The sequence below is a fragment of the Sus scrofa genome, chromosome 2, assembly GCF_054392235.1.
Source record: "Sus scrofa isolate SSC_HxYL_T2T_F1_AM1 chromosome 2, Sscrofa_HxYL_maternal_Yorkshire_Landrace_v2.0, whole genome shotgun sequence".
NCBI classification, from domain to species: domain Eukaryota; kingdom Metazoa; phylum Chordata; class Mammalia; order Artiodactyla; family Suidae; genus Sus; species Sus scrofa.
In genome coordinates this window covers 1,296,557-1,311,553 of record NC_139384.1, presented here as the reverse complement: position 1 = coordinate 1,311,553, position 14,997 = coordinate 1,296,557, and the positions used below count along the sequence as shown (strand labels likewise).

The following is a 14,997-nucleotide window of genomic DNA, read 5'->3' as shown; positions in this document are numbered from 1 at the left end:
CCAGCACAGGGGCTGTCAGGTCAGCATTTGAGAAGAAGGCCCAGCAGGGACATGGAGAAGGTGTGGGGGGGTGTAGGGGTGGGAAGAAGCCACAGGCCAGGGACACTGCTGTGGGCAAAAGGACAGGCCCTCAGAATGCCCCCCGGAGAGGTGCAGCCTGGGAGGGGGTGCAGAGAGCAGGTGCACAGGGACCTTGAGGATACAGCCGGTAGGGAGGAACTGCAGTGGGGAGGGGCCGCGGCGAACTCAGAAGGAACAGCCCCTGAGGGAGCAGCGGGGATGGGAGGGAAAGGCTGGGGGGCACCAAGCCCCAGGGGCTCCGGGTCTCCCTCCCTCCTGCCCCCCCCAACAAGGCGCCTCCAGGGAGAGGGAGCACAGAGCTTGTAGCCTCCGCTGGGGGCCTGGGGTCCCACCCGTGCTGGGGTACCAGCTGTCACTCCCAGGGGCAGCACCAGGGGGCAGGACTCAGGGGCCTAGGGCTGGCATTAGGTCCCGGGACGGCTCAGTGCAGAGACCAAGCCGTGGGCTACAGGGACCCTGAGGGTTCCAGGCAGGGCCGGGGGAGACTGGGGGGACCTGGGGTATGGAGCCCCTCGTCATCCCCGGAGGTCAGAGGAGGAGCTCCGCAGGGGCGGGGCACAGAGGGGCGGGAGGACCAGCTGGAGGCGGAACTGCCCCGCCCGCCAGGCTGGCTGTCAGTCACCCTGGAGGGGGCGGGCCCAACACCCGGGAGGGCGGGGCCGGAAGCAGCCCAGCCCCTGCCAGGGAGGAGAGGCTGGTGCCCAGCCAGGCTGAGGCCCTGGCCCGTCTGTCAGGCCCTCCTCCTTCCCAGAGTGCCACCTCAGGCCCAGCCTCAGCCTAGCTGGGAAAACTCGGCAGGCGGAGAACTGAGACCCCCCCACAGCCTCAGCCCAGCTCGGCTCCCGCTTCCCCATGGCGGGCGCTGCTGGCAGACCTGTGTCCCCAAGAAGGAGCTGAAGTCCCATCAGGGGCAGGCCTGGCCCTCACCCCACACCATGTCCCTCTTGGCCCGTGGGCAGGTCACATCTGGGAAGCCTCCCTGGATGAGGGTGCCTCTGCCTGCAAAGCGGACTTTCCCCACAACCTCAGAGAAGGCACCCTTGGGGCGCAGGCTGGCCCTGAGCGGGGGGAGGAGGCTCCGAGCAGCCTGCGCCCCCAGGGCACCGGGTCCAGAGCTCAGGGGAGGGGCACAGCCGCAGCCTCAGGAGCCCACGTCTGGCAGGAGAGCCAGCCCTGGAAGGATGCCACGTGCCACGTGCCCCGAGGCCAGAGCACCCCAGGGCAGCCAGGAGACGAAGGGCTGAGCATCCTTCCCAAGCCAGGGCTGGGGCTCCCCAGCCCCCAGGCAGGGGAGGGGGCCCTGTGGCCCGGGCAGGGGACTTCCAGGAACGGGCTGGAGCGGGTGCTCTTCGCCCACAGGGCCGTTAGCCCGGAGCCCCAGCCAGCACGGTTTTCTGCCCCGGGCGGAGCCTCTGCAGGAGGGGCCACCCTGGTCATCCCACACCCGGGCAGCACTGGAGGGCCTCTCATTCTGGGGGAGCCCCTCACTGCCCCACCCAGAGCCCCCAAGACCAGGACCCACTTCTCCACAACCCCCCAGCCGCAGGGGCAGCCTCTGCCTCGGCATTCCAGCCACCGGGGGCTCCCGGGCCCAGCCCCTGCCCTTGTCTCCTCGGGGCCTTCACCCCACTGGCCCCGGCGGCCACGTCTGCCGCTCCAGACCCCACTCGGCCCGGGACGGCCCACTGCCCACCTCGGGGCCAACTTGGCACCCCCTTCACAGCTGAGAGACGGTGGGATGCTACATGCCTGAGGTCCCCCCGCCCGGGGAAGGGGAGGCAGGGAGACCACACCCACCGGATCACCATCCCAGCCTCCCTCCCGGGGCCTGCTCCCCAGATGACACCCCGGTATCGGCCCCCTGCCCCATAACCTCCCAGCCAGCACAGGTTTGTTCCCGCTCCCCCCTGCCTGGGGTAACCCCCATCCTTGCTGCTCCTCCGCCCCCAGGGCCTCCGTCTCCCCCCCCCCCCCCGCTCCGTCCTCTCCCCACTCCTTGCCAGCACTGTATTTTGTCGGGTGCTAGGGACCCACAGATGAGAGGGTTTTCCTCCCAGGCCTCAGAGATCTTAGAAGCTGCCAAGAAAACCAGCTCTGACCCTATGGGGTGGCTCGAGGGCCACAGAAAAGGACCCTTATTCGAAGCTTCGCTGCCCCCTGCCCAGAGGGAGGAGGGATGTGGTGGAGAGGCAGGGGCAGCAAATCCGCAGCCTGGGAGACTTGGTGAGGGGACCGGGGCCAGGGTGGGGGTGGGGGACAGAGGTGACAGCGACGGAGCTGGGACCCCTCCCTTCTCCCTCCATCCTCCCCCAGCCCACATGCCAAGTCCGCCCCCTCCTGGGCGACCCACAGTGCGGCGCCTCCCACGCAGGCGCACCCTGATCTCCCGCCCCCCACCTGGGGGGTGGGAGGGCATCTGTTCCCTCGGACCCGTCCCCTACATCCTGCTCCAGACCCGCCCGGCCCCACACCTGCTCCAACCCCCTTCCTCTGGAGCTGCTGCCTGCTTTCCCGGCGCTGCCCACACGTCGCCCGCCCCGTGGGAGCCGCCGGGACCAGAGGAGCGAGACCTCAGCCTGGACTCCGGTGGGGCCACTTCCCTCCCTTGGTACTGCTGCCCGCTGTGCGGTGCCCGGCCCTTGGCTCCTGCGCCATCCTCGTCCCGGTCCTGGGACGAAGCGGCTGCCTCAGGACCCACGCAGCTAGGGGACAGCGGGCTCTGCACGCTGCTCAGGGCGGCCGCAGCGCAGGCCTGCCCATCACACCTCTGGCCCCAAAGGCGCCCCGGCTGGTTGGGCAGCCAGCCAGGTGGGAAGGGTGTCGCGACGGCGGTCCCTGCCACCCACGTGCTCACGCGCCGGCAAACGGCTCTGGCCTAGGGGAGTCCAGGAAGGTCCTCCCGGGGGCGTCAGCCCCTCTTACACCCTCCCCTGCGGAGCCCTGAGCCCTGGGCCTTGGAGACCTGCCGAGACTGGGACGGGGGGCCCCTGGGCCCCTGAGCCACACTCTCAGGCTTCCCCTTGCTCCTCAAGGCTGGGTCCCCAGAGCGGGGTCCAGAGCCGAGCCTGACGTCCCTCTGCCCAGCCCAGCCCCTCCCTCTGCTGGGTGTCCTACCTCTTGCGACGTGCTCCACGGTCAGTACCTCGCCTTGTCACCGAGGCTCTTCTATTTCCGCCCCCATTTGCTCAGGCCAGCCTGCCGGGCCAGGCTCGGGCAGGTGAGACGTCAAGGCCTTGGGGTTCGTCCTGCCTGCTGGATGCCAGCATGGCTGTGGCCCGTGCCAGCCCTGTGCTCGCCGTTCGCCCCTCTGCCCCACGCACCTCACACGAGGGTCTTGCCTTTCTCTTCCAAGTCACGGACCCCAAGTGGGCCAAGTGCCGAGGCAGCCCGGGAGAACTCCGGGGAGCCCCCGCTCCATCCTTCAGCTCAGGGAGTCACATCAGCGTGCCCACCCCTCTGCTGACACATGGCACGCCCGGGGCTGAGCCCCCCATGACTGGACAAGGGCTGACCACACAGCACTCCCACCAAGCTGCAGCCCTGGCTGCATCTCCAGGTCCGGCCCAGTCCCTTCTTGGCGCTGGACGGCCCTCCAGGGGGGCCGATCGCTCCCTCGCCCGGCTGGGACTGCCTGGCACGGTCCTCGGAGCGCTCACGAGGCCAGGCTTTGGCACGCTCCGGGACACGCGACTGGTGGCTGGCACCGGCTGCGGCCTCTGCCATCCCCTCCCCTCTCCTCCTGCGCCGGCCCCGGCTCCACCTCCCACTCCTGAAGGCCCCTTGCATGGCTCTGCCCAGGTCGGTGCCAGAGCCGCTCTCCTCCCAAGTCCAGTCCAGGGTCTGCGCATCGTTCAAACTCGCGCCTGCCCACCTGGGCAGGAGGTGCAGCCTGGTGCTTGAACACCTGTCCGTCAGCTCCTGGCTCCACCCCCCCCCCACCCAGAGAGAGCGCCCCAGGCCCCCAAGGGCAGGTGCGGCGGGACCCTCTGCCTAAAGTCTCCACTCCATTGCTGCTGGAGCCCCAGGTGCCCTGCTTGGCCCCCAACCCCTCCCCTGAAGACCCCAACCCTGCAGGACTGGTCGTTCTGGGAGTGCAGGGGCTCTGCCACTGAACCGGCCCTAATTCAGTCTTCACTGTGCCACCCTGGCCACGCACCCTCTGACTCTGCAGATCCCGGCTTTCCCCCCCCGGGGGGGGGGGTGCTGGAGGTGCTGTGCTCCCAGATAACCCACAAGCTGTGATCAGGAGGCCCCTGCCCTGGTCTTCTGCCCCCCGCCCCCCGAGGTCTCAGCCCAGAGCCGGGATCCGGACAGAAAACAGCCCCACTTGCGGGGCAAAGTGACCCGCTCCAGCCAGCACGTGACTTCTCACGGTCCTCCCTCGTCACTGCTTCCATGAGGAGGCGACGCTCAGAGGCACAGGGTCTCACTGGGGGCTCCCCCGGGCCCAGCAGACACGGCCGGGGTTCCAAGCCCACGGCCCTGAGATCAGGGTGGGAAACAAAGCAGTGGTCCACGGGACCCCATCCCGAAGGCCCAGCCCAGGGCGGGGATGCCCCCCCCCAGGCCCCGTGCCTCCTCCCCTGCTGAGTTCCCCACTTTCTAAGCTTCTCTCTCCTCCTTCCTCCTCTCAGCCGCCTGCCTCTCCCACCTTCCCAGGGGGGCCTGGGGCAGTCGCTGGGCAGGGTGGCCCCCGCCTCCCATATTCAGTGCCCACCCCACCTGGCCCTGGGTGCCCTTCCCTCCCTTGCAGCTGGAGGGTCCTGAGGCCCCTCGAGCATCCCCGCCTCCTGCCTCATCCACCCCTGCTCTGTTGCATCTCCCTCCTCTTGACCGTGGCCCTGTGCCCCTGCCGCCCATCCCGGCCTGTGCCCACCTGTCCTCTTTCTCTTTGGGGAGGTCCCTCTGCCCCTCACCCTCTCCACTCCCGCTCCCTCCTCCCACCTCCACCTGGTAGGACACACCCCAGCCAAGAGCCTGGGGACCTGCCGGGCACATGCCCAACTGCGCAGTCTCACCTCCACAAGCCTGAGGACCCCCTGCCTGCGGTGGGCAGCTGCCGTTCCACCCATCCCCAGCCTGCACGACTTCTGATCCCACTCCGTGCCCAGGGCCAAGGCCCCACACCCTTCTCCCTGCCCCTCGAAGCCACCCGGCTTCTCACCCCTGGCTACCAACCTGTGCTGAGCCACTCTGAGCCCGATGAGTATTCCTGGGAGCCGCGTCCCCTCCAGCCATCCCTCGGGGCTGGGGGCAACAGGGCACCCTCCTGAGGCTCCGGCAGGGGCAGGCGCACCAGTCCCAGGTGCCTGGTGCACCCTGGCCCCTGCTCGCTGGCCACTCTGTCCCACTCTGGTTTGCGGGCTGGGGCTGGAGCCTGGCCTGAACCTCAGCGCTCTGGGCTCTGGCCCTGACACCCTGCCCAGGGGGCTGGGCCACTTGGTCCCTGTACCCCCTGCTGCCGGCCTGCCCGGGGTTCCCAGGGCAGCACCCACTCCAAAAAGCAGACCACCCAATCCCATGGCAGCACCGCCTACCAGACACCCAGCCCTGCCCGGGCAGGGCTATCCCACCCCCGGATGCCGGGCCTTGGGTGGGCCTGAGGCAGCCACGCCCCTCGGACACTGTGGTTTGCAGGCCTGGCTTCCACAGCCCCCTCAGGCCAGCCCGGCAGGCAGCCGGTCCCACCCCGGGCCCTGCTGGCCACGCCGAGGTGCCCAGAGGCCTCCCTGGAGTGGCTGCCCAGGGTGGGAGGGCTGGGCACAGAACTTGCCTGTGTCCGAGGTGGACGTGCATTGAGATGGGTGGGCAGAGGGCTCTGCTGGCCTCCAGAGTGTCCCCTGGGGGGCCCAGAGCCCCCTTGCACTGCACCAGCTCGGCCCCCACCTTCCAAGGCCAGGCCCTCAGAGACGGTGTGACCAGGCAAGTGGCACAGAGTCCAGGCACCTTCTGGAAGTGAGGGGGCCCAGGGACCCCTCACTGGACCCGACTATCCCTAACCCTGGCCGGGTGGGAGAGGGGCCTGGGGAGAGCAGCGAACCCCCCAGGGGCAGCAGGAGGGGTGGGGAAGTGCCCCCCAGCCCCCTGGGGGGCGCAGAGCTCGGCAGGAGGAGGGGTCAGCCAGGCTGAGGGCCTGCCAGGGCAAAGCCTCCTGCAGCGTCTGGGTGTCCCCATGGCCGCGGCACCAGTGGGTCCAGACAGGCGAGGAACACCGGTGGGCAGGCGGGTCGAGTCTGCTCCTGGCCCCAAGGTGTCTTTAATTGCTTGAACTGGATTCAATCTATACCCGGTAGGGAATTCAATCTAGACCCTCGGGCACCTGTCACAGAGAAGACCATGCTCTCTGCCGCCCCCCCCAGGTGAGGGACTGGGACCAAGGGGGCCAGGGCGAGGGGTGGGGTCCCCACTCCCAAGGGGACGTGGGCCGAGTCATAGCCTGAGTGATCTTCTGTCCCCGGTTGGGGACAAGGAGCTGGCAGACCCCTGAGGCTCAGGGGAGAGGGTGGCAGGAAGCTGTGTCCCTTGGTGGCGTGTGGGACGTGGAACCCGCCCGCCCCGGGTCAGAAGTTGGAAGGGTTGTGTCAGGAGCATCACCATGCCTGCTGACAGGGACAGACAGACACTCCCTTGCCCCCTGCCCCGCCCCCCCATGGCGGGAGTTCCCAGGGATGCTTCCTTCTGTCCCTGTGCTGGCCAGCCACCTGCAGGCCCACCTGCCCCTGCCCAGGCCCTCAGGGAACACCCAAGCCCATCCCCACCCTCGGAGCCTGTTGTGCCCTCCGAGCCCTGGTGGTGCCTCCAGTGTGCCCCCTGCTCGCCCGGGGCACTGGGTTTGGGGAGCGAGCCAAAGCCACACCTGGACAGATGTTTGGGACAAGGGCACTGGCGCAGCCAGGCCCTGGGGCTCCCCGCCGTCCCCAGAGAGTTCGGCAGCTCCCCCCGTGGCCTCAGTTTCCCCGTTTGGCGCTGGTGACGCTGGGGATGGACCCAGCGACTCCTGGGAGGACACGCCCCTGCTGGTGGGGACCAGAAGTTCCCGGTGACTCCCGTGGCCCTAGGTGAGAAGCACGGGGCGGGGGGCAGAGCCAGGAGAGGACGGGTGTGAAGCCCAGGAGACGACACACGGGGTTGGCCTTACCAGCGGGCAGAGCCGGGCTGCTAGGGGCCCCGCCCAGCCCAGCAGGGCCCCTCAAACCCTCTCACTGGTCCTGACCTGGAGTCCCAGCCCTTGGGCCAGGGTAGGCAGGGGGAGAGCCATCATTCTGCGTCTGCGGGGACCCAGTGAGCCGGAGCTGGGTGAGCCCGGGGCTGCCCTCGCTCTCCCCCAGAAGGCCGCGGGGCCACCTGCACAGCTGGCCCCTCCCCTCCCAGAACCAGGGCGGGGGTCGACCTGGGGTGTGGAGGGAGGCCCTGCACCTCCAGGAGCTGGCGGTCTGCTCGGCACCTGCCCTGCCATCAAAGGAGGCAGGAAGCAGGCTTGCAGGCCTGGCGGGAGCCGAGGCAGGCTCCACGGAGGAGGCGGTGTTTCAGCTGCACCTGTGATGTCTGGAAGGGCGGCCGGGGAGGAAGGGAGTTGCAGGTGGCTCAGAAGGAGGCGGTGAGGGGCCCGGCCACGGCCCTGCGGCTCTGCTCTCTCCACGACGCTGTGACTCAGGTGCCGCCACACCCCACCTCACAGGGGAGGAAACTGAAGCCCAGAAAGCACATCCCGAGGCCCGAGGATGCAGGAGCCGGGAGAGCATTCCGGCAAGGCCTGACTCCGGGCCCCAGAGCGCGCGTGGCCCGCAGCGCCTTGCGCAATGGGCTGGCGAATGTGGTGGCCGAGTCCAGTTTCATCGTCTGTAAAGTAAGGGGTGACTGGAAGGTCCCCAAGAGCCAGCGGGACCAGAGGAGGCCTCGGAAGCCGTGAGGAGGATGCACTTTCAACAGGGGACCACAGGGTAGGGCAGAGGCCAGGGCCAGGGAAAGGTCCTCCGGCAGAGCGGCCGCTGCCTGAGGCCTGGCCGTGCAGGTGGGCGAGGAGGACATGTGCCCGGGGCACAGAGGAGGGGACAGGCCCGCACCCACGCACGTGCGCACGCCGGGTGGCCTGGCGCACCCCTCACCCTGCCCGCAGCCACTGTGCCACAGAGCCACGGGGCTGGGGCCCGGCTCCTGGGAAAGACTCGAGGAGCCCAGCGCCCGGGGCAGCCCAGCTCGCCGTGCCAGTCCTCCGTGGGCAGCGCCCTGCCCGGCCCTCCGTGCCCCAGCCTGGGCGGAGGGACCTACCTCAGGAGGCTCTCCAGGCCCTGTTTGCTAGAATTCCTTCTCAGGAGCGCCGGGCTGCTCATCATGCCGGCGGCCGCCCGCCTGGCTGGCGACCTGGCCTGACCCCAGCCCCGGGGACGCTGCGGCCGCTTCTTCAAAGGCTGCTGCCCGCGGCCTGTGTGGCCGGCCGCCTCCCACGGCTCCTCCTGCCTCTGGGACCCTCGCCCCCTTCCTCTCTGCCTCCTCTCCCGGCCACGTCCCTCCTGGCTCGGTCTCTCCCGTCTGGCCGGCTGGCCTCTGGCTCTGCCACCCCTGTCTCCTCTGTCTGCTCCGTCCTGGCCCCTGTGGCCGCTGGGGGTCCCCTGGGATGGCTCCCACGGGCTGCCCCCAGGCTGCCCGAGTGCCCCTCTGTCCCTGTCTCTCGGCCCCTCTCCTCCTCAGGACGCCTAGCAGCTGCTCCCCGTTGGTTCCCCCCCAGCCCCCTCTCCGCCCCCCGCTCCTCCACCCCCTCCCCGCCTCTGAGACTAGTAAAACGTCAGAGAGAAAACCCTCGCCCTGCATGCAGCCCAGCAGCCTGGGGGCTTAGCAGGACCTCGGAGGGAGGCTGTGATGGGCAGCTGGCCGCCCCTCCCTCCTCTCTCCGCCGCCCCCCTCCCCTGCCCTCGCCACCTTGGCCGCCCTCCCTGCCTCGGGCTCCTCCCTCCCCCTGCCGCCCATCTCCATCCGCCCGCTGGGTGCCTGGTCCCCACATCTCCCTCCCCAGGCCTGCCCGCCTCTCCCCATGCTGGGCCCTGGCCTGGCCCCGCTCCGGCATCTCCCCGGCCCTGCCCGGAGGGGTCCCACCTTCAGCCCCTCTCTCTTGTCTTTCCCTCTCTCTCTATCTCTGCCTCCCTCCTTCCCTCCCCCTCCCCCTCCCCCTCCTCTCCCTCCTTCTCTCCCCCTCCTCTCCCCTCCCCCTCCCCTCCCTCCCTCCTCTCCCTCCTCCCTCTCCCTCCTCCTTCTCCACTTTCCCTTTGTTTCTTTCCAGCCCTCTGCTCCTGTAGTCCCCCCAAGGCGGAGGCCAGGGCACCCCAGGAATCCTCTCTGCTGCCCTCCCCAATCCCTGCCAGCCTGCCTGCAAGGTCCGAGCCCCAAGGCCCCGAGAGGCAGAGGTGACCCCAGGCACTCCCGTTGGTATCGGAGAGCCATGCTCCCAAAAAGTGGCCAGTGGGACAAGGTCAGCGCGGTGCCCTGACCGCCCCCTGCCCCGAGCTCTGGCCAGAGCCCTGGAAGGAGCAGCCCAGCCCATGGTTCCTCTGGTTGGGCTCAGTCGCCCCCGTGACTCACTGGAGAACACCGAGGCTAGTGGCCTGGACGAGGGAGGGAGCGGACCGGACGCGGGCTGGCCGGGAGTCACCCAGCACCAGCTCCAGACTGAGCCGTCCTACGTCCAGGAGCTCCCCAGGCTCACTGATGCTCACGACTGCCCTGGGAGGCAGACGCCACTGTACCCGTGTCTGCCACGGGGAAACCGAAGCTCAGACTGGGGCCCAAGTTCGGACAGCCAGCACTGGCAGAGCTAGAACCAGCCTGTTCTGCTGCCTGCCAGCTGCCCCAACACTGGCCCAGCTGCCACCCTCACTCCCATTCCGCAGAGGAATGGCCCGCTCGCATCCCCAGCTAGTCTGACTAGGCTGTGCCAGGAGGTCAGGGCCGGGAAGCACCTGGGGATGGGAGCGGACGAAGGCGAGGTTATGACCAGACATCGAGGGGGCGGACACGGGGGTCAGTCCCCGTGTGAAGGCGGTGAGTACTGGAGGTGGCGGCAACCATGGGAAAAGTCCATACGGCCCACAGGTCCACAGGGCCCCGGGGGGTGGCTGGCTGGCTGGCGAGGACTTTGTGGGGGTCAGGCGCAGACTCCCCCCAAACATATCAGGCTGCATCCCACGGCCAGTCTAGAGGGGAGCCCACAGCTTCCTCCTCCCCTGCACAACCCAGGGGGAGCCAGGGAATGTGGGGTGCGCCTCACAAGGCCCTTGCGCCCACTGCGCATCCTCAGCCTCCAGCCAGCACTGCAGAGACGTGGGAGTCTGGCGGAAGGAGGGAGGAGGGCGGCAGGGCCAGGCCCCGGGCTGAGCGGATCCCCCAGGGGAAGGAAGGCTTCGACCTGCCCATCTCGGTGCCTCGTGCTCTTAGTTCTGGAATCCCAGTCACCGACAGCCAGGAGCGAAATGTGCCAAGGTGTATTCAGTTCAAAAGAAGGAGAAATACTTCCACAGGGGAGAGGGCTGCCTCGGGATGGCAGAAGTTCCCCGTCTCTAAGAACTTAAAATAGAATCGCACAATTTTTTATCGGAAACTGATGGGTCGGAGGCAGCAAGAAGAGAGCTTTAATGCGGTGGCCAGGATTCACAGTTTCACAACGAAGGCATGTCCTAACAGGAACAATAGGGTCGAGTATCTGATGTCATCTCCACTTCTACTTGTCCGTACATCTTCCACCCATGCATCCCTCATCCATCATCCATTCTCCATCCATCCATCCATCCATCCATCCCCTATCCATCCAAACAGGCGCCATTCTCCATCCATCCATCCAACCTCCATCATCCGTCCATCCATCCAGCTTCCATTCTCCATCCATCCATCATCCATCCATCCATCCATACACACACACATACATCCGACCCACCTCATCCATCATCTATCCATCCATCCAGCTTCCATCCTCTGCCTATCATCCACCCATCTATCCATCCATCCATCCATCCAACAAGCCTCCACCCTCCATCCATCCACCCATCCTATCTCCGTCCTCCATCCATCATCCATCCATCCATCCAACGTCTATCCTCCACCTATCATCTATCCGTGTATCCATCCATCCATCATCCATCCATCATCCATCTACCCATCTATCTATTCATCCATCTGTCATCCATCCATCGGTCTGTCCATCTATCCATCCATCATCCATCTGTCCATCCATCCATCTGTCCATCCAGACATCTATCCATCTATCCATCCAACCTCCATCCTCCATCCATCATCTATCCATACATCCAACTTCCATTCTCAATCTATCATCCATCCATCCATCATCCATCCTCCTTCTTCTGTATACAGTCATCTGTCTTTCCATATGTCAACTATCAATGCACCAATTTCTCGATATACATCCATTCAATTATCATGTAAACAATAAATTCTTCCATCAGTTCATTCAGTCCATTCAAGCATCCATCAATACATATACACCCATGCCCATCCCTCCCTCTTTACATCTCTTCATTGAGAAAATATCCACCCACCCACTCATCTATCCCTCCATCCAACATCCATCCATTTATTTAAATGTCTTAATGCATGTAAAACATGTAAAACACTTACGTCCATCCATCCTAAACATCATAACTACATAACATATGTTAATTACTATTATCTATGTATTCATCAATTTGTAGATCTATCTGCCCAGGTGTCCAGCCAGTAGTGAACTAGTTACTCACTCTTGAATCCATCCTTCTATCTCTCCAAACGTTGTACTATCTCTACATCCAAACATTTTACAATGTATCCTTCCCATTCTTACCTCCATTTATATATATGCCTGTCCATCCATCCGTGTATCCACCCATCTTCCCACCTAGAGAGTCAGGCATCCAATTGTGCATGAATACATATGTTTGTCCTGCCATGTACATATTTGTCTATCATCTGCCTTGAAGGCCATCCAAATGAGTTAATACTTAAAACAATTGTTGGAACACAGTAAAATATCAATAAGTGTTAGTTACTATTATTTTCATCCATCTATTCACTCATCCATGCCTCATCTAACCAACTACATATTTATTCATCTATCTATTTACCTTTACATATTTGTCAACTTTTTTTTCTTTGTTGGCTGCCCCATGTCACATGGAGTTCTCAGGCCAGAGATCAGATCCTAGCCACAGTGGTGAGACACTGCAGCTGCAGCAATGCCAGATCCTTAACCCAATGTGCCAGTCTGGTTATCGAGGCTGCATCCCAGCTCCAGAGACGTTGCCAATTCCATTGCACCACAGCAGGAACTCCACTTCTCTCTATCTTTTTTCAACACATATATTGAACATTTACTGTATTCACTTTTTAAGCACTGGAGTTCAGAATTAACAGTCTCTGTTCTCACAATGATATTTCGTAGGTACGAAAAAGCCCAAATATATGCTATAATGTATGACATGAAATTTCCTTGCTATCTTTCTGTTCCTCTATCCCTTTCCATATCTGCCCACCGGTTCACCTAACAATCTACCCATTATCCATATCCGTCTATATGCACATCTATCCTGAAAACCTTCTACTCATCTGTCCAGTCATCTACCTGTCTACATTCCATTTATCTACCCATCCACTACTCCATCCTTCCACTCCATGTGTCCATCCACCTATCCACCCACCCATCAGTCATCCACCAATCCATTCACTCATGTATCTACCCGCCCTCCCATACACTCAGTAATCCACCCATTCATCCACTCATCATCCATCCATCCACCTATTCACTCGTCCATCCGTCTACCCAACCATCCACCCATCTTTTCACTCATCCATCCATCTATCCATTCACCCATTCATTCACCCATCATTCATCATCTATCCACCACCCATACACTCATGGATCTACCCATTCCTTGATTCATCATCCATCCATTCATCTATTCACTCACCCATGCACTCATCAATCCACCCATCCATCTACCCAATCATCCACCCATCTTCTCCCTCATCCATCCATCCATCCATCCATCCATCCTCCAATTATCCATTCGTCCATTCATCTACAAGCCATTCATCTACCCATCCATCCATATATCTACCCATTATCCATCCACCCATTCACTCATCAACCATCTATCCACCCACCCATCCATTCACTAATCCATACATCAACTCCTCCATCTAATCACAACCTATTCATCCATCCATCATCCAGTTGTTCCCGCTTCCTACCTTTCTTCATCTATTTTTCTTCCATTCATGCTTGTCTCTCTTATTGAGTCTTTCATTTTCTTTTTCTTTTTTTGTGACATAGTTTATAAGCATGTGGCTGAAGAAGAGAACAGACCCTCTCTCCAGTAGGTCCGCTGCCCCAACAGAACTTAAATAGAGGCTGGAGAGGGAGGGGTCTGTCTTCTTGTTCAGACATTCTCAACACACACACACAGGCACACTCACAGAACAGCTGTATCCCAATAAAAGGTGCAACAAGAAGTGAGACCCCACAGGGCTGGCGTGTAGGATGGGGTCAGGGTTGGGGGTCTCAGTGGCTCCTGGGTGACTCTGAATAAAGCAGTGTTTCTGAGCCCTCCTCTGTCTTACGTGTGCCTCAGTCCAGCAAAGGGAGAGGGGCCACGGTGGGTACAGTGATGACACTTGGATCTTGGGAGGGGCTGGGACCAGCAGAAAGGCTGAAAACTTCTCTCCAAATCCCTCTGGGGTCAGCTGACCAGATCCATTCGTTCCAAGTCCCATTCATCTTTTGGGAGAGGAGGAGAGGGTAAGTAGGCAGCCTTGGGTTAGCTCAGAAAGGAAACCATCAACAGAGCAGGTTCTGTCTAGGGAGGAGGGGGCACGGGCACCTTTGGAGCGAGGGGCTCATGTTTTTCCCTGGGAGCAGGAAGGAGCAGCATCTGAGATCCCACCTGCCAGGCATAGAGCAGGGATCCCTCCTGGTCCTCACCCATATCCTGTGCAACGGCTGGGGAAGCCAAGGCTCCAGAACCCACCACACTACCCGCCGCTTACTGTCATGCCCCACCTCCCTGCCAGCTGTGCTGCTGATCTCTGCATGCCTCCCCTCCCCCACGCTGACCCCCTCCAGGCCCCGACCAGAGGTCTGAGTCCCTCCCACTCCTGCAGGGCAAGTGGCTGCCTCGGAGGGGAACACAGGCTGCTCCTGCCTTCCCAAGAGAGCCCCTCCCTGCTGGCCAATGCGACAGACATGCTCCTCCCGTCATCCCACCAACTCCCAGCTTCCCAGCTCGGCGGCAGTTAGCTGATGGAGTGTGGACAGACAGGCCTGGCCTCAGGAAAAGGCCAAGCCTTCCTCTCTCACCGCACCCCCGACCTCACCATCTACCCCTGTCTGGCACTGCAGGGCGCGCTGGCTGGGCAATATCAGGAGGCATGACTTTCTCAATCCCCTCATCTAGAGACTCCACACCCTCACAAGCCCCCGCCTGCCCCTCTCTGCAGGCCCCCAGTGCTGGGGAAGGAGCGGGGGCTGGGCTGACTTCCCTGGCCCTGCGCCGCCCCCCCCCTCCCCGCCCCGTGCTCTCTGCCTGCTCTCCAAGCTCTCCAGTTCTGACGTGTGATCAAGTTGAGTCTGACTGTCTACCCTGGGGGCACTCAGGGTTTGGAGAGGTTTGGGAACTCCCCCCGCTGGCTGTCTTGTGGCCCAGGACCCCCAGTCTCCAAGAAGGCCTCTTCAGGAGCCCCTGAAAAGGGGACCCCCAGCTTCAAAGGGCAGGGGCCTGGGAGAGAAGCTGAGGTCTCCTTTCTAGGCCCCATGGGGGGACCAGCTCATGCTGGCCAGGCCGAGTCCCATTTCTGCTCTGGGGACAGTCCCTAGGGACATCTTCTGATCTTTGCCCCATTTGGCAGGGGGGAGCCTCGAGAAGGGCATTCTTCCCCTTCAGG

At 63.2% G+C, this 14,997-nt stretch overlaps 1 protein-coding gene across 4 annotated transcripts in view; it reads right to left on the bottom strand.

Moving 5' to 3' along the window:
- Positions 1-14,997, bottom strand: part of LSP1 (lymphocyte specific protein 1) — a 33,664-nt gene that overhangs the window by 14,308 nt on the left and 4,359 nt on the right. Inside the window, exon 1 of one of the 4 annotated variants that reach the window (XM_021082604.2) lies at positions 8,350-8,764. The exons of 2 other annotated variants lie outside the window; for them this stretch is intronic. In XM_021082604.2, the coding sequence (XP_020938263.2) occupies positions 8,350-8,414 (65 nt within the window). In that variant the 5' untranslated portion in view covers positions 8,415-8,764. Of the gene's footprint in view, positions 1-5,259; positions 5,619-8,349; positions 8,765-14,997 lie in introns of those variants that run through there. One more of the 4 variants, XM_021082602.2, reaches the window with a different exon arrangement.